A 23,117-nucleotide genomic window follows, 5' to 3' on the forward strand; every position below is an offset into this window, starting at 1 on the left:
TTAATCAGTGCTCAAATTAGAATATTTTTCCTTAACAATAGCATGGGGAAAACTTATTGCTGCCCCCCGCCCCCCTCAGCATGAAGCAACTCGGCCACACAGTGTGCCCATAGCACTAATGACAGGCAGCGCAAACCACCAACCCAGAGCCAGAGTCACTGCCACAAATACCAGCTGGAAAAATAATTCCTTCACCAGAAGTAGGAATGTTTGTCGTCTTTGACAAGGTAGAAGAGTAGTGCTGACCAGCTTATGGTGTAGATGGTTCAAAAAGGAAGGGGGAGGGGAAAAATGTAATATGTAAACAATTAATGCATCTGTGGCAAAGTCTGGAGGAATTGGGTTGATCTGCCTTCTGGTACTTAATTAGAACACTGTGTTCAGTACATACTGTGTCCCCAGTAAGCAATGCCTCCAAAGCAAATTAAAAGGAGCATAATAAATCATGCTTTTTTTTCTTCAGACATTCAAATCTCTTTCTACACCAAATATATACATATGTAGGGAAATGTATATGTATAAATATAACAGATACATATGTAGGCAAAGAGAGAAGGTAAAAAAATAAAGTTGGAGGAAAACAGAGCAACAGTGATCATGTTCATTTTTTATCTCTCTGAGAAATTAGCTTAGAAGGGCTGTAGAGCTGATGGCAGCCTGCACAAGGACAGAGTTCGGTGAATAATTCAAGCACAGTAATTTTTAGATATATCTCACAACTTCAGCATTTTGCAGATCAGTTCACTGTACTTGTCTGTCTGAGGAAAAAACGTAAACCAATTTGCGTAGAAGTCTGAACTCACATCCATTAAAAAATGTATGTGGCAATACATCTATTTTCTCATGTCAGTAATTATATAACAATTATAATATATTTCACCACTAAAGATAAACCTTATACCTACTAGTGTCTCACAGGGTTTTCATCTGCATTTGACTTCAGCAGGAACCAGCTGTAACACCTGAGTGTTTTTTTCTTACAAGTCATCAATGCAACAACGAGAGGTTTGGGCCTCTCAGCATTAGTACCCTTGTGCTTTTCAAAATGGTCACACTGTAAAAGATGGTGTTCACCCAGCAAGGGAGGAAAAATGACACTGTATTAAAGCAGAATAGTTTACAAAAGCCGTGAGAGGCTTAAAGTGATACACAGCTTGTGTTTATAAAAATTCATAAGCGTTTCAAGTGTACTCCTAAAGGAATTGCGTAGATGCTGCAACAAATTATTATATAATATAATTAAACACAAAACCTGGAATAGCAAAATAGCATTACAGGACAAATTTTCATTGCAGTAGCAGTGGCAGATTGCAAGCAAAGATGGCATTAGAGGTAATGGGAACTGAAGTTATAATCCACTGTGCAGTGTCAAAAATAATATCCCTGTGGCTTTGGCTTAAACAGCAGAGTTAAGGCAGCAATCTGATTCCTAAATCTCCCCATTGTGTGCAGACAGGAACCCTCACAATGTCCCTCTTCCCTTCTTCCCCTCAAACACATTCTTAAAAAATAAGACACATTTGAGCACATGGGAGGAAGGATCAGGCACATTACATATGATTGTGCATTTCCTTTGCTTTTGTTGGTTCAAATCAAGCTTTTCCTTTATTTTAGCATGGCTAACAGCCAAGTGCTACCACTGAGAGTTCTGATGCTTTTCACTCTGTAACCCTGGATAAATCATCTTTGGACTGGTGTAGACAGGCTGTTAGCAAGGTGTAGCAAGCTGCTCTCCCTCTCTAAAATCACCCTTCCCCTCTTGCAGACACAAACTGGTCAAGCTTGTGGCCAGTGCAAACCATCAGGCTTTCCACGGTGCTGGCAGCTGTACCTCTTACATGAAATATGTCCTGTGGATTCATTTCATACCCCTCAAGCTCTTGTTACCTGCAGTCACAGGGTTTACTGTCATTTAAGCTCTTTCAGAATATTGTCAGCTTTAAACAGCCTAGATGCCCACATGGAAAGGCTACAGCCCACTCCAATCCAACCTGTGGTCTTGGGCTGTCTCCCATCCTTCAGTTAGACCTGTCAACTCCAAAATGCTGGAATAAAAACAATGCACGTGTAGAGTCTGTACAAAGGTGCATGGGGTTTTTACTAGTTTTCACAAGTTTTCAGTGTTTGGAGTAACCTGTTTTCATAACTGCTGACAAAGAGCCTTCCCCACGCTGACAGGAGCTGGGCTTTCACAGGTGGTCAGTGGGACGGACTGTGCCCCCTACAAGCTCCCAATGACACCAGAGAGTGAGGAGTTGGAAGGCAGGGAAAACATTCAGAGGGAACTCAACAAGCTGGAGGTAAAACCACCAAAAACTTCACAAGGTCCATAAAAGACAGATGCAAAGCTCTGAATGTGGGCAGGACCAACCCTGTGAATCCCTTCAGAGTCTGCACTGACTAGCTGGGCAGCAGCTCTGCAGAAAATAACCTCAGGGTCCTGATTGACGAGTCGGTGACCCCTTCCTTAAACCCCCAGCCTAAATTTCTCTATGATTCTCCTTGACACAAGCTCACAGCAAAGCTATCTTACACATTGTCTGCTCCTCTTCTCCATCCAAACATGGCAGAGAATTAATCCCATTTTATGTCAAGGAAAACAGACACATACAGACATCTGCAAACTTGTGTCTGGCTCAGCAGTAGCTCTGCTGGCACCAGCCACACAGTGAATCAGTGGCAGAAGCAGAATTAGAAATTACAAGAATTACTGGCTCCCAGTTCTACCTATTATCCATTCAACCATGATCATTTTACACGAAAACCTTGTCTTGCCTGGGACTGCTTTCATGATGTGTTTTAACAGCAGCGAGCACAACAGCTTTCTGGTCCACAACTGATAATTCTTGGCATTGCTGTAATGCAGATTTATGATAATTATTAATAATGTGCTGGGGTAGGAATAAATTATGTGAAATACATAAAATTATTCTGGTGCAGAGCAACGAGCTCTAACACAACAGAAAAAATAACTCATGGCAGAGTATGTGTAATAAAGTAATAATTGTCACACCAGTGATAATCACTAAGACAAAGGAGTTTTTAGGAAAGAACTGGCTTTTTCATGTTTGGACAGGATTTAGCACTATCCATAATTAGGCCTGCTACATACTCTTATGGTCCAAATAAATTAAAAAAAAAAAGAAGAAGAAGACATTAGTACTAAAGTTGAGACATATAAAGACCTTGTCTCTAATATAGAAAGAGAAAAAAGGTGAGCAGCGCTCACTCATACAGTAAGGGGAAAGGTTTTCTACACCTATACCTCTCCTTTTTTAGCCAACTTGGCTGAAAAAATTTTATAACTGCATAATGAGAATGAAAATTTCTGAATAGATATTCAGTAAAATTAATTAACCCTGTTTTCAGTGCATCACATTTTCGGATTTGGCACACTGTTCAAGCTACTTTTATGCTCCCCTATCACAAACTCATTGCAAACATCAAGATGAATGTAACTAGGACAAAAAAAGGTTTTGAAGGTGCTGTCCTGGCCTCAGCCATTCTGTCATTTCTAAAATTTCATGGACCTTCTTGTCCAGCAGATTCAAAAGCACACTCAAAAAACAGCTATATGTGACCCAGGCTTATCTCCTAGGGAGAGTACTGGGAATCCACCAACCTGTTAATTCTCTATAGTGAAAGGGTCAGGTACAAAGTCATGTTTCACTTGAACCAAAAAAAGGAAGAAAAACCTCACAGTAACCTGGGTACTAAGTCAAGAGGCAAAGTCTATAAATATCAGCCTGAAAGGATGAGAGAATTCTCTGATCTTTTCAAAGATATCTGGGATGACTATTCCACTTTCTGGGTTGCTTCTGCCACCAGCTGTCTGCTAATTGTTTGATTGTCCTCTGCTGTTGCCTTTTGAAATGTCTTTTAACACCTTCTGTGCTTAACATTAAAAGACACAAATATGAATTACAAGTGAAACAGTACAAAGAGGAGTTCATGGCAGAAGCTGAACAAAACCAATGCTGAAATAAATAATCCAAGGTTCAAATGCTGCCTCCAGTAAAGCAAATGGCAAAACAAGACATTTCATCCCACTTTTTGGTACAACTCTATCAGTGTGCTTCAGAAATGAGTGAAAAATCTAGGTAATAAAACAGTATAAATTGCATTATCCTTGGATTTCTGGATGGCACCTGCTAGAAGAGGTGCAATAATTACTGATTACTGGAGCCTAAGTGACTATGATTGCATGGCAGCAAGGATGACTCACAAGTCATTTCATATAGACAACTGCAAAGAAAATAATTTTCAGCTCTTAACTCTATTTTAAGCATCTCTAAAGCATTATTCACCACAGTATCAGTGAAGAGGCTGGATTTGAAAATTGAAAGTCTTCATAACGACCATTATTCCCCTGGATCATTTATACACAGGGCAACATTTATCATATACCCTTTAGAGTATGCAAACAATATAGGCTCCAATCTCCATATTCAAAAGTAGCTCTCAATATGTATGACTGCAGTGCATGCCCAGAAAGACCATTAATATCTTGGGTCTTCAAAAATGAAGAGCACTTTTCTAGCAATGGCTTCAAATAGCAAAAGTCATGGAAACATGTTCATAACTGGTTTGAGTAACTAATTTTTTTCCCCAAATAAATTGTTGTTTCATCTTTTAATTCATCTGAGATCTGCTTCAAAATTAGTAATTTTTTATTTCTATTAAACAGAAAGAACCCATAAAAATTATACATTTTGATAAAGTTCTAACCACTGTACATCTACAGCTACATCATCAGAATTGCAACAGTCCATTCTTTACTAAATTTATGTTTCAACAAATATCCATTTCATTTTTTTTACGAATTCACTTATTTTTAGATAAACCTAGAGTGGATGATGGTAACTCTGTTCCCTGGAATTTTTAATAACACATAATACTAAATACCTTGAAATGTTTGCATACCTGTGAGGAAATAAAACAGGATCTTTAAATAGAAGTTAAAAATTTATTTGATTCTTATACATTATATTCTTGAACATGGTGTCATAGTTATCAATAATAAATACTATCAAAGTCAAGGTGTGCTAGAGAGTGCACAAACACACAGACTACAAGAACTGCCAGTGTGAACAGACAAATGAGCAAATAGAAAAGGAAAGGTCTATGGCAACTTCTTTATCATTATCAAAGCCTGTAGCAAAACTGCATCTCCAGATTTCATTCCATGGAATACATCAACTCTTAAAGGAGACTGGGCATCATCACACATCAGACTCATCACCACGATGCAAACAAACTGTGGCACTGGCACTGGTCCATAGGGCCAATACAGAGCACACCCTCAGTTCAGGGCCCTAAATGGAAGGAACTTGCACAGAATAAGTATCTGTTACAGCAGTGACTGTGAAAGTGCAAGAAAAGCCACCTGTTTGCTAAACCTCCACAAAGAAAGGCTCACACTAACCCCTAGAATTTTGTGTTCTAGTTGTTCTAGTGGAAGTGATAAACTGTAAATGCCATTCTTCACTCTATGCCACTTGTGCTGACGCTACTGAAAATAAACAAGCAACACATCTGTAACACAACCCAGTGCCCAACCTTCTATATCTGGCTATTGTAAAAGCATCAAGAAGCAGAGGAAAACACAAGAATATCAGTAAGCCTCACTGTTCTTGGTATCACTAAAGCAAAGAGACACAGGCAGTCAGACAATAAATATTAAACAGCAGAGATTCATTCGCTACACTGAAAGAGTTCTTCTAAAAATGAAACTGTCAGATTTGACTATAAATGTTTGTTTATTATTGATCTGTTGGGACCTGCAGTTGTTATGAAGAACTGGAGATTGTAAACTCCCTGTGTTTTGGAAATCAGGCACTGAGCATTTTGATAGGAGAAGACAAGGGAAATAATTCCTCTCTGTTTAAAAAATCCTTATTTTATAGCTCTCCTTTCATCAGAGCTTAATTTAAAGTTTTTAGTCTCTCTTCCTTGTATTAAAAAAGAGTTCTGATTCTGCAGGAAACATGCTCAGTGGGAGATACCTTATAAATTAATACACAAACTTGAGGAAACCTCTTACAGTACAGGAGTATAATCTAGAAATAATTTATGGAAATTTAGATTAATGAAAAAACACAGTAAGTTCTCAAAAGCAGAGAATAAGTTAAACACTAGAACAGGAAATGCTGGTGAAAAGGATGCAAAACCTTGCAAAACCATGCAAAACCCTGGTTACTGCCTCAAGCCTAGGACAGAAGACATCCAAGTTGTCTGGGGAACCTTTCACTGAAGAAAGTATCTTCATTAGTGTTTACACAATTAAACCTTCCAAAATTCTTTTTCAAGCTTTTGTTGCAAAATTTCTTCCAAGTGCATTAAATAAATGAACTGGTAAAGGCAGACATGCATCCTCCCTAATCCAAGGTGATCCTCACAAAATTGAAATGGAGTGGCCTTGGATCCCAGGGAGTCTAGAAATGCTGTTTGGGCAGGAAGTCAGACCAAGAAAGGTTGTGGTTCATTCCCAACCCTTGGATTCAACCCCCAGACGAACCTACTACCAGACACACAAGGACCTTGTGACCCTGGAGGTCACAGCCCAGGAAATCTCACAAAAGGCATCTGTGGTCCACAGGGCAGTGGGTACAATACTCCTCAGGATGTCAATTGGACCTCAGTTCTCCACAGGAAGAACCAAGCTATGCTTGAAGGAAAGGAGCATCTGGGATGACAATGGCTGTATTCTGTATTTTGACATACATTATTTTCATTCAGCTGCAACAAAAGCGTGTGCAAAGCCTGCAGTAGAGTGAAAGGGAGAATATGTAGCACAGGGCAGGGATTTTGTCTCTTTCTTATTTGTTATCTTTTTATGCAGATGTACAGATAGTGCTTTTCAGATATGAACTGCTGGCTGATGCCATCTCATCCTTTGCTTTTGATTCCTGTAAATTACTATTAGGTTACATTCTGATTTAGTAACTTGGCACACTGTGAAATGACTATAGATTCCAGCTCCAGCCAGGCAAGAAGCCAAGATAACTGCATTGTGAGAGGGATGGGCCTTGGCTCTGCTGTTGAAAATTTAACACATTTTAACAATTGATTTTCAAATGAAATATGCCCATGTCTCATCAACACAGAGCAGTATTGGGTTTCCTCCATGCTTTGTGCTGCTGAATTCAATTGCCTCATTTGATCCTAATTGCAGTAAAAAAAATAAAAAACCCCAAACCAACAAAAAGCCCCACAAATGGCTCCTCATATTAAAAACACTCAAAAAACGCATCTAGCAACAACCTTGGAGTCAGCACAAGTCCTACAAACTAACTGTGCAATGTGTGTGATGGAAGAGACAGAAACTGTTAGTAGTTGTATGTGAAGATTCAAAGTTATCTCTGAGCACAGTATTCCCTAACACAACAGAAGTCAAATTTTGCTGTGACAAAGTGTAACTGCAGCAGGACTGGGCCAAGAAGCCTCAAAGAGCCCAGCAGTGGCTCCTGAGAAAAAAGAGCCCCTGTGCATCTCGAGATGTCCAGGAGCATCTTACAACAAAGCTGAGCAATATGCCCCAAATCTGAATGGAAATTCCCATATTGCAAGGCTATTCCTACCATGTCTTACTGCTCCTTTCTAATCTTGGACAGCTCCTTCTCATTCAGCCTCTGCCTTCTCCCATCCACATACCTTCAAATCACAGAGCTCCCACTGCTTCTTCAGCTTCCCTTTCATGTTTTCAAATATGTGACTTGCTGTGGACTGGGTATTTCCAGAAAGGAAAACACGGCATTAGCTATGCAGATTTCATTTTTCCTGGAAAGACTTCATTACAAGTGCTATGTTCTTTCATATGAGAAGCAAAAACCTTAAAATGTATTTCCCTGTAGTAATCTAAGTCTAACTACAAAAATAACCAGCCTGTTTGCTTTGATCTTTATAATGTCTGCAAGTTTTAAGTATTGCATTAATTACATATTCAGACACCACGTGCAATTGTGTTTATTCCAATCCTGTTTTCAATTCCCAAATCAATTTTCGTCACTTTAAAAAATCTTTATAACAAGAAGCTTTGGTTATTTTAGCCTAAAACGACACAAAGTTCAGGTGAATAATTACAAGCCACGATAAACTCTGACTGCAGTGTATACTTATTAAATTTTGCAGAAGTAGCAAGGCAATAGTTACTGGAATTTTGTATCACATGAAGTTCATATATAGTGATAAAAATAATATTAAAAATATTTATTAGCAATAGAAGCCAGAATTATGGAGGTCAAAGACATAATATTCACTTCGATACATCTTAATGTGAACGAAACTTTGAATAATGGCACATTTAGTTTAGAATTTCTCAGGTCTTGTTTTGTATTATGCTTCTAGTATCCTTTAGGAATTATATTATCAAATAATGCAAAAGTAAATTTTAGATATTAGATAAAAGATTTGAAAAAAACATTATAAAATTACCTCTATCTTTCTATCGACACTATATAAATAATACTAACAGGCTTTCTAAATGAGGCTCAATTTAATTTTATATTTTTCTGCAATGCTGAAACAAAAAAAACATATTGGTCTTAAAAATAATATAAAATAAAGTGCCCATACCCAGATGCATATGTACTTTAATTTCATAAATGAAATATAAAACAAAACCAAAATGTCATATGATTAAAAACATAATCATTTCTAATATCAAGCAGCATAAATTACTTAAATCATTTCAGTAGCTCTTTATTAGACATTTCACATTAAATGTGTTTTTATATTATCTTTTCCCACTAGAAAAAGGCAGTTTTAGAAAAGGACATGTTTTTAAAGAGTGCAATTATATAAAAATTAAGAGAATTTTACCCTGTTTCAGTAAGTGAAAATTTATATGTAGAAGGTCTGACCTAAACCTTTTTGCTTGTCAGTAAAAATAGTCCCATTCACTTCAAATGCAACAGAACATTTGAAATGATTAAGTAAGTTGGGGTTTAAGTTTAATTTGTTGATAAAAGAAGCAGCAAAGGACCTCTGGTGTGTTTCCATAGTTGTCATCACTAGAAATGGTAGAGAAAGTTGTTTCTCACCATAAGAAATACAGAATGATTTAGGTGGGATGAGGCCACCAGAGGCCACCTTGTCCTATTGCGTGGAGCAACAAGGGCATGAATCACATCAAAACTCTCCTCCACTCAATACCAAACGCATCACAAGATGAAACAGAAGATTTATGTGCTTTACCTGTTGTGTAGCACTGGAGAAACACAAAAAACATTCTTTTTGTCAATTAGATGCAACCAGAAGAGATTCTGAGCATTATTTGATTTATATTTTCTCTATCTTTGCAAGCTGCAGTGCTGTTAACAGTCATAAATTAATCCATCATCCAACTTTTAAAGCCCAGACATCACTTCCCATGTCTTAAAATCCACAGGACTAATGAACATGTGCTGATCTATATTGCTTCTATTCAGAAAGGGAAAACCAGTATGAGATTGGGGCAAGGTGGACAAAACAGGGCTATTACAACTGAAGCATTCCTAGTCTCTTACCCTCATTCCAGAGACAGATTAATACATAAAGCCAAATGCTTGTAATTCCACAGTACCTGGTGAAAGCAAGAAGTTTCCCACTGCAGCACTTTCCAATCTCTTCCCAGTAAAACATGGTAATTCAGGAAATCAATGTTAATGTCATGATCAGCAATTTAACCAAATTATTTACCAGTAACTATTTATCCTTTCCTACAACAAAACCCACAGTCATTATTTTATGCAATATTCACTATATATAGATATATACACAAGTGGAATAAGGTCTGGCCAGCTGTGCAGAAGTAGCTTCCAACAAATTAATGTTCCACTATTTCCAGGCATATGCAGAGAAACAAGATACAGCAGAGCAGCAGCTTTAGGTTAGATTTGAAGGAAAACTCCATGACTGATATTTTCAAAGCCTGCTAGGAAAATGGACACCCATTTTGCATTCATTTTAAAGGTAATTTACCATCCAGGATTTTCCTTCCTTCTGATTATCTAGAATTCTACACTCATAAAAATGCTGCTCACGGGCTTGGAAATAAGACTCTCTTCCCTTTTTTTTTTTTCCATTGCAAAGTTATCAAGGGCCTCTTTGTTCTTACATTGTGTGGTTCATTAAAAAAAGGAGAACTCTCATTTTCCTCATAATGGAAGTTATGCCCTCAGAAACTACACATATTCCTGAAACAACCCCTACACAGAATCTGTTGATATTGGAAACGTATTTCCCTCAGAAACACTCTCACTGTGAAAGAGAAATGGCTTTTCATAAAAGAAACTAAAAGAACTTGAAAAGTAATACAAAACACAATAAAAGAATTTATTTCTAGCAGTGCACTTCTGAAGTATCTATCCTTTTGGAGATGAGTCACAGTTTCCTAAAGGGTTTGCATTAAAAAAAAAAATAGACTTTAAAAATACTCAGCAGGTTTCTTTAGGCATTCTATCAGACTTCATTTCTAACTGATTTTCCGTAAATGTATATTTTAAAAGAAAAAATCCTGCTACACTAAACATTGATGTCAGGTAGGAGATGAGATGCTCCGCTCCAGCACTCCACTCATGTTGCACCTGAAGAGTATTCACTGGGGAAAATCACTTGGCTCAACTGTTAGACAAATTAATCTCTGCCCTCACCGCACCCCATCTCGAGCATTATTGAGTGAGCTGCATGTAAAATGCATTTGCATTGCAGTGACATGTATTTTTAGGAGCCTGCTAAGGCTGCTCACGCTTGCTTGGACACACCACCCCCATTTACATCTGACATGTTCAAACTGGAACCTTTCCATTACTCTGTTTTCACTACTCAATAACCCCTTCTATTTCCAAAGTTTCTTCTCCTTCTTGTGAACCTTTATCTCAGCAGCAGGCTGAAGCACCAGGCTCTGCTAATCAGGAGAAAGTCCCTAGTGAATCCTTGTCTGTTCTAATCTTTGTTTTCAGACCACTTCTTCTGCAACATATACTAATTAATTAATTTCCACATTTACTTGCCAAACTCTATTCCATATTGAGTGAGCCTCCACTGTGACTTCTCCCTCTGTCTCTAGTATGTACCCACTCCTTTCCAGCATGTCAAAATTTCTACCACCCGACACAGCAGCTGCAATTTCAACCACAGCACATCTCTGACCTGTCCTCTACTGATAAAAGATGACCTAAGCCTTGCTTTCACCTTTTTAGCATCTCAGCAACATTCAGTCTCCTGTCCCAAAAATTCTGCCAGCAAGTTCTTTACAGCAGCAGCCACCCCCGTAAGGCTTTCCCATACTGTACACCAGACTTCCTCAAATTCCACCTTATAATTAAAAAACATAGTTCAGTATTAATTAAGGTCAAAGCTATAAAAGGTTATAATATCTACTTGCCACTCCTACTTACATTACTTCCTTATTTCAGCTCAGAATATGAACTGAGGAATAGGATCTCAAATGGCATTTGAGTAATGTTATGATCATACCAAAAATGTTTCTTCTTAGTTTAAGGTAAAAAATTTTCTTTCTGCTATATTATTCAAGATTTGTCTGAGCCCTCACACTTTTTTGTTATAATCCTCACCAGAAAAAAATCAAATGAGGTATTTCTCAGATTGTCTTTACTGAAGCGCATCATTCCATTATTATTTTTGATGGAACTGACACACATTTGGATGGCATTTGTGCATATTCATTTTTGGATATCATTAACCTGATATATTTCTAGCTGTCTGTGTGCAAAGCCCCATTGCTGCACAGAGCAGAATTTCAGTTAATTTGGAAGCAGCCAGAATGAGGCACTTCCCAGCTGCACACCCTGAGCATGGACTATAAATCAGAGCTAAGCCTGCCCTTGCAGTGCTATGCAATAATCAAGAGAGACATCTGCTGGCAATAAAAGCAAAGAGCACCGATCATGAACTGTCATGAAAGCACTACACATTTAATTATGTGGATATATACTTAGCCATGAAAATGAACTATTCAGGGCTAATTAGAAATACCCAATCTGCTGAAATCATACATTTACTTTCATTACACCATTTCCCAGATGCATCCCGTTTCATTTATGATGCATTTCATCTGTTTATGTTGGATATGATTTGCTACATTAGGCAGCTCCACTAGGATGGATGCAGCTTAATACAAGAGGTATTTATTTATTACACGGTTCACACATCTGGTTTAAAGTTGGACTATGTGCTCTGAGTGCAAGGTGTTTCATAGATATGAGTCGTGTAATTTTAACAAATGAATGACAGGATGCCATCCATTAACGAATTCATATATAGCAATTAATTCTAAATGATCAACTTTTGAGGATACTTTAACATCCTCAGCAATGGCATTGGCACCAAAGGAAGTATGATCATTGACACTGCACCAGGGGGATGAGAATCCTGCCAGGGCTGACGCTATTTCTCTATAATCAGGCCAGAGATTATTTTTAGACAACTCTCATGTGGGTTATAAAGGAAAACAAAAGTCCTTAGCCAATGCTTTAAAAATTACACTTATCCTTGTTAGCTTGGTTTGGCTTAGCTTGTGGTTTGGTATTCATATTTTGAACTTTGTCAAGAGCCAAGGAGCAGAATGTGCTGCAGGTGTCAGCACAGTGATGACTGTCCACCAGGGCATTTCAAATAAACAGAATTACCCACTGCTACTACAATATTGCTGATGCAGCTGCCTCGTATTTGATTCCATCTACTTCTTAAATTTTCCAGTCTTCTTTTCCCAGCAATGTCTTTCAGCCCTGCTCAGGAAGGAGCCCATTGTTCCCCCACCTGCTGCAAAGTGGGAGAAGGTATCCATAGCCAACAGCTGCAGTCCCCTCTCCAGGACTTTATCCTTGGGTCTTCAGAAAACCATTGTGACCAGACTTTCCATTTTCTTTTGGAATACATCAGACTGCACAGAAACCCTCATTTTTAGAAGCAACATTCTGGAGGTGTACCTTACTACAATACACCTATTCACAAGGTCCTCCTCCTTGTTCCCTCCCCCTTCTTATTCCTTCCTCTTGGTCACTTGCACAAATAATTGTCCCCTCTAACATTTTTGTGCCCAGGTGGCAATAGCCAGAAGTCTTCACTGTATTTTCCCTCCCTCTACCCCTGAACGTGTGCTTAGATTAGATGACCTCTTTGTACTTTTGTTACAATTTAGTCCATAAAGTAAGAAAACAGCAGAGGGGCCCCAGAATTAACTGAAAGCTCATCTTTCATTGTATCAAGGCATTGAACTACTGTTCAAATGAGTCAATTGAACTGATAGGAAAACAATTTTCCAAGATGCAGAAGAAAATGAACACTAACAGATCTGACTAAACAGTAAAATCCCAAGAAATATTAATGCTTGAGGGAAAATATATTTTAAACAATGTTAAAGTAAGGACAGGAAAAAATCCCTGATCATTTCCCTCTAGAAGCTTTAAATTGTTTTCAATTATTTTAATAATTTCAGCTACATAATAGAAAACTCACTTCCATGTATGTAACTGCAGAAGTTCTTCTGGGCTTCATTTCTAAATCAGTCTTACAGTAAAAAGCCCCGTCCTACATCTTGTCATCTCTCAGGATAGGAGAACCTTAATCCCTAACTGGCTCCACTCTATTGACTTCAAAAGCTTTAATCTAATTCTTTTCATCCACAGCGATCCACATCATCATCATAACTACAAGAACCAGGCTTGTTTGTCAAAAGTGACCATTTGACATGACAACAGGCTATCCATTAGAATTAGTATTTGTGAGAAACACTCCTCACTTTAGAGGATCTGTATTTTTGCCTGTGTCGATGCCTAGAGGCACAGGTACTGTCTGAAACACACCACCTCTAAATGCAGGGATCACAATCTGATCACTGCTGAGAGACTGAAGCCTCAGTCATGAGAGGTGGCTCTCAGGGAGCTAGTGATTAAGGTCATCTTATGTCTGCAGGAGTATTTAGTGGTTTTGATCAAACTCTCATGTTTATTAAACATAACTGGCTTGACATGAGGATGGATGAACACTCCTTTAAAACAAACAAACAAACAAACATATTTTGTTACCGATTTAGTGTATTTCTCTTTTGTCCTCCAGATGCTTTATACATAGGGTTAACCTCTCTGCTGGATCATTTGGTTTTTCATTATAAACTACAGAAGAAACATAGAGGAAGAACTGCCAAATGCAGTGCTGCAGCAACCAGCTAGGCATGAAGTTATCAACCAGTGAAAGGAATGAGGTCACAGCAGCTGAAGATGGAACTGCACACAATCCATTCAAACCATCATATACTATCAATATAGTCCATAAGTCTTCCAAATAACTTCAACTAATGGATCTTGCAAAGAAAAAAAAAAGAAATTTAACCACTGACTATGACCATCCCAAAAGCCTAAGACATGGCTAAACCATAAGGTCATGATTTTTCCTGACAAAAATAATGGCGCAACTGTAAATCTGTTAAAGATTCAGCTGATTTAAACTTTCAAAATAACAGAGGAAAGTTAAATCATCAGGCAACAGACACCAGTTGCTAGTCCCGTTTATGAAATACGTATCTTGTTTGTACACTTTAAGAAAGCAGCTTTAAATGGCTGCAAAGAAAATGCTACTTTTATCATAATTTCTGTTCACCAGTGCATGGCACCTGTAACGGTGAGTAAAGGCATATTGCACTGGAGTACCTGAGTGACATTTTTGCTCTGAATCAGCTGTGCTGTACAGGGAAAATGACTCTTAATGAAACTCTTTGTACCATTATAATGCAGTTTTGCTGCAGTCATTGTACTTTTATGTTTGGCATGAGCCAGTCTCCATTACTCTCAGTTAATGTAAGTAGCACAGATTGCACTCGCTGATATGATGTCACATTCCTTGATAGGACGGGCTGCAGCTCTGAAGGACTCATTAGTGAGTCAGACACCACTCACATCCCAATGCTCCTATAATTAGAAACTATCTCCATCTCCAAACTGCAGCAATTCTAATCCTGAGGATAAGCAGGATAACCTATCTTTTGCAGTAACTATTGGCAAGTATGAAAAAACGTACTTCATATTCCACTACCACAGTTCTGAAAATATAATATTGCACAATGCTGACCCTTAAGGATATAGTAAGCTTTTAGTAATCATAGTGGAAACTAATAAAAATTCAATCCAGATCCATGCAAAGGCTTTTTTGTTAATGTCTAATTGAATTAAGTTCTGAGCATATGTATATCCACAGTGAAATCCATCTGAATTTTAGAGGCCCAAAATAGCCCAAATAATTTTTGAGACCTATAGATCATACCTGAAAATGCACAGCTTTATGAGTGTCAACTCTCAGCACAGAAAGATATTTGGGTGACATATAGATTCTCTTCCAAACTGTTTCAATTCAAAACAGGAAAAAACAAAATAAGCAATCCATTCAAATAGTGTTAAGTAAACTTTATTATTTAGTGAACCCTAGTACTGCTTATTGAGCCAAGATTAAATGGTTCTGCAATAGGAATTTCAAAAGGTGTTGGGGTCTGGCAGATGAACAGTCAGGAGCAAGGGGCCAGACTGCCTTCAGGATTATTCCCGAGTTCTATTATTGCAAAGCTGGCATGGATAGGGATCTCTTTAATTTTTTATGTGGTGAACTGTGCCATTTTTGTGCAACCTTACCTGCTGTGATGACTCATTTCAGTAGCACTGAACCCAGATCTCGAGTCTAATGCTCAGTGGAATTCAGCTTTCCTATTTCACAGGGGGTCTCATTACTTCCTTTAAATTGCCAAGTACACAACTGAAACAATATAGCCCTCCAGAAAATAGACAGACTATAAAAAATTGCATTTCAGAAACAAGGTCATCCTAGTGATATATTTGGTGGCAACAAACAGGGCTCAACAAAGATTCATGCTTAAAGAAAAAGCACCCATCGCTAACTCAGATGCAAACACAGCTGATCAAAGTACTTACCTGCTCAATTAATATGCAGACATTACCCTGCTCTATCAAAATAACTTAATTCCTTCTCCCTCACCCTACACATACTCATACAGAAGATAAAATGCATAAATCCAAGGAATTCCAAAAGAACTCTTCAGAGAGCCTGCAGGTAGGTCAGTTTTTAATGCTGATGTTATTTCATTTCTAGAGCCTGTAATACTTTGTCTTGTAAAAATACAGTATCTAAACCACCCTGAAGACACCAGATTCCCATTCCCACTCCTTAAAAGAACAGAACACAATAGTAAAGAGGAAAAAAACCCTCAAAACATACAAAGCTCCCCCACTTACAAGACTTGAATGCCTTTAAGCAACTCCTAGATTCCAGAAAACTTCCTTTTTCTTACCTCATACTGTGTTCTTGGAACAAGGCAGGTGTTTTGAACTCAGTACCACTGAAATCATCAGCAAGAGGCAGAGTCATGGTTCCTCTGCCAAAATCTTCGACTTCTGTGGTTGAAAACACCACAAACACTTATAAGACTGAAACATCAGCAGTGAAAAACAGTTTGATTTATACTTTCTAGACAAAACAGCAGATTTTCTTCATATCCTAAAGATTGGCAGAGACTTACCTGAAAAGAAAATTAAAAATTCATTTCTTACACAGATAGTGCTTTTTGAATTTCTGCTAATCAGTCCAAATTTCTATTTCAGGCACTTAGTCTCAGGCTAATTTTGTTTTTCAATTGAAAATTCATCTCTTAAAAACTTTTTAATTAGCACTTCTTTCAAGTCGCATAATTGTTAATTAGTTGCTCTCTGTTAATTCTGAATTTGCTGGCACAGTGCTTTGAGACTTTATAAATAATCCACTTCATACTGGTTTGTGTTATTGTAATGTGACACAACCAGCAGGCTGGACAGGCTTCAGGGAAGGGAGTGGCATCCCTCTGAAATCAATTCACTATTAAATCCCACAGATTATAAACTGAAAACAGTATGAATTCAGTACAACTAATTAGATTGCATCATAGCAAATGATATAGATTATTGTGGTAAGTTAGCCCTGGCTGAACACCAGGTACCCACTAAAGCTGCTCTATCACTCCCTCAGCTGGACAGAGGAGAGAAAAAATGACCAAAGTCTCGTAGGTTGAGATAAGGGCAATGAGAGATCACTTTACAAGTTACCATTATGGGTAGAAAGACTTGACTTGGGGAAAGTAATTCTAACTTAGAGTAGGATAATGTGAAATAAAGTGAAATAAAAACACATTATAGAACACCTTTTCCCCCCATAATGCCTCCTTTCTTCCTGGGCATAAGTTTACTCAGGATTTTTCCTACCTCCTCCTCCACAGCAGTGCAGGGAAACAGAGAGCATGAGTTGTGGTCAGTTCATCACACTTGGGTCACTGCTGCTCCTTCCTCCTCACACTTTTCCTCTGCTCCACTGGCAGCCACAGGAGACAGTTCTTCACAAACTTTTCCAAACTGGGTCCATCCACAGGATGCATTCCCTCTGACACAGCCTGCTACAGTGGGGGTTTCCCACAGGACCACAAGTCCTCCCAGCAAACCTGCTCATATGGGCTTCCCACGGGGTCACAGCCCCCTCCTTCAAGTGCATTCACCTGCATCAGCACGGGCTCCTTCACAGGCTGCAGGTGGGTCTGTGCTCCACATGGACCTCCCTGTGCTACACGGGCACAGCTGCCTCATCATGGGCTGCAGGGGAACTTCAGCTGTGGCACCTGGAGCTCCTCCTGTCCCTCCTCCTAAGTGCCTAAGTGTTGCAGGGCTGCTCCTCACACATTCTCACTCCTCTCTCCCAGGTGCTGTGCACCACAGTCTTCACACCTTCTGAAATATCATAGTATGGAACCACTCCCAGTGGCACTGTTTGGCTCAGCCTTGGCCAGCAGCAGGTCTATCTTGGAGCTGGCTGGTATGGGCTCCATCAGAGACAGGAGAAGCTTCTAGCCCCTTCTTACAGCAGCTTCTGACAGAAGCCAGCCCTGTAGCCCCCCACTACCAAAACCTTGCCTTGCAAATCTAATATATTTATAAAAATTATTACAATCCATGTTAACACATTGTGGTAGTAGTCATATGTCTAAATTGCACCAACATCTTTTCAAAATAGAAACAAGACAAATTAGATGCAGGACAATAATTCACAAACATAGTGGGACTCTTCTACTCATCATTAAGAGACAGCATGACAAATGTCACAGACATGCATAAGGAGCAGAAATGCAAAGGAGCAGGAAGGTCACAGCTCACTGCTTGCAATCCTATGCTCTGGAAGTACAGCACAGTAATTCCTTTGCAAATTTTTAGCAGCTTTTCCCCTAGAAAGGAGAAAATACAGCAATTTCTGCTGGAGAAGCTGAATGACAGGCAATAAAGTTTGGGAATTTGGGGATTGAAAGTGCAAGTTGATATAAAACACATTATTGGACAGCCAGGAACTCCAGCATAATGAAATCAATGAAAAAGGGCAGGAAAAAAGACAACTAAATTAAAAAACTAAACAAAAAAGAAGAGACGGCAAAACAACCCTGCTGAAAGACCAACACAATTCCCAACTGATGGCAAAAAATGTGATTCATTAGCATGTATTTTAAATAACACAGTATATGTTAAATCCAACTTCTTGCAAATAACTCGTCATGGTATCTCAGGGATGACAATCTGTTGGGTTTTTTTAGTTGACATCACCATTCATTGTAAAAGTGGAAGAGCTGTAGCTTTCGTGGCTTTTAAAGACACAAAGCAATTCGTGTGAAAACATGAATTCATGCACATGCACACTCAACATTCTGCATGTCAGTGGTTATTGTCACTAATGCCACAGAATAACTACTCCAGCAACTAACATGAGAATAGCTGCTCTCAGACTTCATAACTTTAATTTACTATCCTTAGCTACTCTCAACAGAAAAGTCTTTCAAAAAGCTTTTAGGTACAGTAGAGAAGAGGTGGCTGGAATACTGTCACGAGTCTTTGATGGCGAGATAAGTAAAATACTTGTTTCCCCAAAATTAACACTTTTATAAGCACTTCTAATATCAGCACTTAAATACAGAGATATGAACGTGCTAACTCTGACAAATCCTGACACACTACGAAGTGTATGTGTTTGCCTCCCTCTACTGGATCACATGTGAAAAGGACCTTGTTCCTCAGGCCTAAAGTTCAAATTCTGTCATTCTAAGTATTACTGATTTAAAAGTATATCAATATTACCCCAAAGTGAATTGCACCCATAAAAGGGCAGCTAAATTAGAGCATAAACGAAGACAGATTGAAATAGATTCTAATAAAATAGCAATGTGTCTGTCTGGTTTACATGTTCAGATAAAAAGGAACCTTTTTTTAGGAAAGGTAAGTGGAAGCACTACACTTTCTGCTGGTTTCAGAGGTTGAGCACCCTGCAAATCCTGCACAAGCACTGTTTTGCTTTCAAAAGCAAATTTAAGTTGGATATCAGAAAAAAATTCTTTCAAGAGAGAGTAATCAGGCATTGGAATGGGCTGCCCAGAGAGGTGGTGGATTCACCATCCCTAGAGATTTTTAAACGCAGATTGGACGTGGCACTGAGTGCCATGATTTGGTAAATGGACTAGAGTTGGACCAAGGGTTGGACTCGATGATCTCGGAGGTCTTTTCCAACCCAATCGATTCTATGATTCTATGATTCTAACCAAAAATTATCTAGTTAAGGAAGGATTATTAACTTTTCCTCTATGTTCTCAAATTATCATGGAAGCAAAAACAGACTCTTGCAGGTGCCGTGTCTACCTAATGCTTGGACTTTTTCCTCATATCATCACATAGAATCAGCTAATACTGGTGTTTTTGTCTAATCTACTGCAAATTGGGAGGGGAAATCTTATTATCAGCCTTCTCATCTGACTAGTGTTTATTTCAAATATGCAACCTGTACTGGTATACTGGTACTGGAATTTTAATTATATAAGCACTCCACACGTAACACAACATGCTGTGGCTCTAAGTAAGAGCACATCCCCTAAACAGTGCATGTTAAAATAAAATCCTGAGTGAGTCCTGTCACTATTTCTCTGTCCTTACCACTTTTCTGGGCACTGCCACTCTTCTGAAAGCCAGCACCTGTAGATCTGCTGAGTTTCAAAACATTCACATCAGTATTGGCTCACACCACAGTTAAAGTACACAGAAGTCCAGGTTCTAGAAAACCTTCTCAGGGAGGGGGCAAGCTTTAAAAATGGAATGTACTCCAGAGCACATAGCAGCCCATTAGGGGCTGTGCACTGTTGAAGTCTGCTCAAGGCTGTGTTAGTACTGCAGTGAGCTTTTCACCTCGTTTGAAGTGAATTCACTGATCTTAACTAACCTCCACAGCCCTTGCAGACATCAGTCCTTTACCCACAGCATTGGTACAGCACTTCTCTTATTAGGGTTGTCCAAAGCACCTCAAATCAGCTTAAATCCCAGAAGTCCTCCAGCTAGAAGCCCAGGAGGCTCTTTTTGGTCTATCTTGAACACCACAGCAGTAATCAGTAATGCCCCAGGGCTGGAAAGGGGGTTTTCATATTTAAAGGAAAGAGCTAAAGAAATAGCAACCAAACAGTATTGACATGCCTCATGCTCAAATGCACATAAAATCACAGAAGGTGTTGGTGTTTTTCTCGTTACAATCCTGAACATCAGACATGCAGAGCATTAGCTGTCCATGAGGACGAACTTTTCCCTAATTCTCATCACCAACACCCTTTGACTGCCAGTATCTGGCTTATTTATTTCACATATAGCCTGAAGATAAACTGCTAGAAGTTAAGACTTTTAGGATGCCTTCTTCCATGGTTTTAATTTTTTATTTTTTAGCAAACGCTACTTTCCGAATCTAATGCACCCCTGAAATACCACGTTCTGAGCTCAGAAATAAAACCGCTGCGTGAAAACACCTGCCCTTTCCACAGAACTCCGCAGTGCTGGGAATGTAGCCTACAGGTGCGCTCCGTACAGTCTGACAGACCCCGGGAGGTTCAGACCTTGCGCTCCGGCCCAGGGGCGGGAGAAGGAGGGAAGGGACGTGGGTCCGGAGCCCAGCCCGGGTGGCTCGAGGCGAGGGGCCCTCGGGCACAACCGGCGGTGCCGGCCCGGGCCCCTTGGGCACAACCGGCGGTACCGGCCCGGGCTCAGCCGGGGCCCCTCGGGCACAACCGGCGGTACCGGCCCGAGCTCAGCCGGGGCCCCTCGGGCACAACCGGCGGTACCGGCCCGGGCCCCTCGGGCACAACCGGCGGTACCGGCCCGGGCCCCTCGGGCGGTGTGGCGGCCGCACCATGACCGTGCAGCGCCCGTCGTGGCCGCAGCTGTACTTCCCGCACTTCCACGGCGCCGAGCCCGTGCCCCGCCCGCCCGGCGCTGCCTGGGCGCCGCTCGCCACCATGTGCTGGCCGTGGCAGCCGCTGCCGGCCGCGGCCCCGGCGCCCCCGCCCCCCTACGCCGCGCTGCCCGCACCCCTCGGCCCGGAGCCGCTGCACCTCTGCGCCCCCCCCGGGCCCGGGGCCGGGACGGTGGCGGAGCCGCGGGGCAGGATTGCGGCGCGGGGAGTGCCGGCGGAGCGGGCGCGGCTGCGGCTGCAGCTGCAGGAGGAGCTGTGCGAGCTGGGCATCCGCCTGAAGGAGCTGGAGCTGGCGGCGCTCGTCGGGGACGGCTTCGATGCCAGGCAGTGTGCGTCCCGCCGGGAGCGCAGCGGGAGCAGCCAGCGCGGCTGGGGCCGCGCTCCTGCCCATCCCGGCCTCCAGGGCAGCAGGTCCATCAGCAGGGACCCCCTGGAACGGGCCGGGGTGGGTACCTGTGCCCCGCAGCAGCCCTGGGTGCGGTCCCGCCCCGCAGCTCGCGGTGCGCCGGCAGCTGCCGGGCTAGCACAGGGAGCAGAGCCGCTCCTCGGGGCAGCTGGCTGGGGCAGAACGGAACAGAGCCCCCAAAAGTGATTGTTAAGAGAAAAAACAACGCAGGCACCAGTCATTTTTGCATGTTTGTTTGCATATGCAAAATGTATCCACTACTTGTAACATCCTGCAGTTGAGAAATAAAAGCCACTGACAGCCACAAATGGTTGGAGGGTGGGGGAAACCCAAACAAGTTAAACTTTGGCGTTTTAATTTTATAGCCTGCTGGCCGTGATAGAAATGCAAGAAATAAAATAGTTCATCAGGCCGTGATATTTAAGAGGTGCAGCAGGGAGGGCAACAACTGTTAAGCATGGGATACCCATCATTTCCTTCAAGGCCACAAGCTGCCGGTCAGGAAACCTGGAGCACTACAAAGGTTACAAGAACATAAGATCTCAAAAACATTCCGATAGGTAGTTTGCATACATTTACTTTTCAGAACAGGAAATTAATAGGTTTTTTTTCCTTTGTTATAGTAACACATTCCTTTTCCATTGCAATACCTATAGTTTTGAGAAACTTCAGTTTTCAGATACTTGCTAGACAAGTCATTCTAAGGAATATTATTAGTTTGCTTAATACATTATTTGATTTTCTTGAAAGTACTGTAAAGCATTGGTTACAAAATTAATGACAAATTATGTTTCATTCCTGTTTAGATAAATTTCTGAAGTCAGTGGAAGAAAAGAAGATACAAAGCATGAAAGCATTGCAGAACCTGAAATAACAGCCACCAATATGATGAGGATTATTTCAGCTGAATATTCTGGCCACCAATATGATGAGGATTATTTCAGCTGAATATTCTGTCACTATATCTCTATGGAGTACTTTAATGGATATTCAATATTGTATTTCTACTTATTATAGGCTCTTCCCCTACCAAATTAAAATATATAGTATATTGTTGCATTTTTTTGTTTAATTGTCAAGTACTAGTTACTGGTAACATGACTGTATATTTAAACAATCTTCCCTCTCCAGTTACTATATGCAGACAAGGTGTATAGTATTGTCTTCAAAAACACTGATGTCAGGATTTCCAGCAGTCCATTGATGGTGTTCAAGATATGTGTAGCCAGGAAACACAGTAATTGCAATATAATATATGGTTGAAGTTTTGGGGTGTTTTTTTCTATTTTAGTTCTAAGTATATTAAGTGCAATTTTGAGTAAATAGGTATGGTCAAAAGTCTACACCTCTAAGCCAGCTCTAAAATACTTTGTTAGCATAAAAATCTTTGTTACAATCACAGTGTATTGTCTTTAGTGTACCACAA

At 40.2% G+C, this 23,117-nt stretch overlaps 1 protein-coding gene across 1 annotated transcript; it reads left to right on the forward strand.

The window, feature by feature from the left end:
* Positions 1-21,223: 21,223 nt before the first annotated feature.
* C6H11orf91 (chromosome 6 C11orf91 homolog) lies at positions 21,224-22,669 on the forward strand. Its single transcript, XM_071559522.1, has 2 exons — positions 21,224-21,614; positions 22,498-22,669. Exons 1-2 carry the CDS (start codon positions 21,224-21,226, stop codon positions 22,563-22,565), a joined length of 459 nt encoding a protein of 152 aa, XP_071415623.1. The 3' UTR covers positions 22,566-22,669.
* The last annotated feature ends 448 nt before the right edge of the window (positions 22,670-23,117 follow it).

Source organism: Pithys albifrons, chromosome 6, assembly GCF_047495875.1.
Source record: "Pithys albifrons albifrons isolate INPA30051 chromosome 6, PitAlb_v1, whole genome shotgun sequence".
Taxonomy (NCBI): domain Eukaryota; kingdom Metazoa; phylum Chordata; class Aves; order Passeriformes; family Thamnophilidae; genus Pithys; species Pithys albifrons.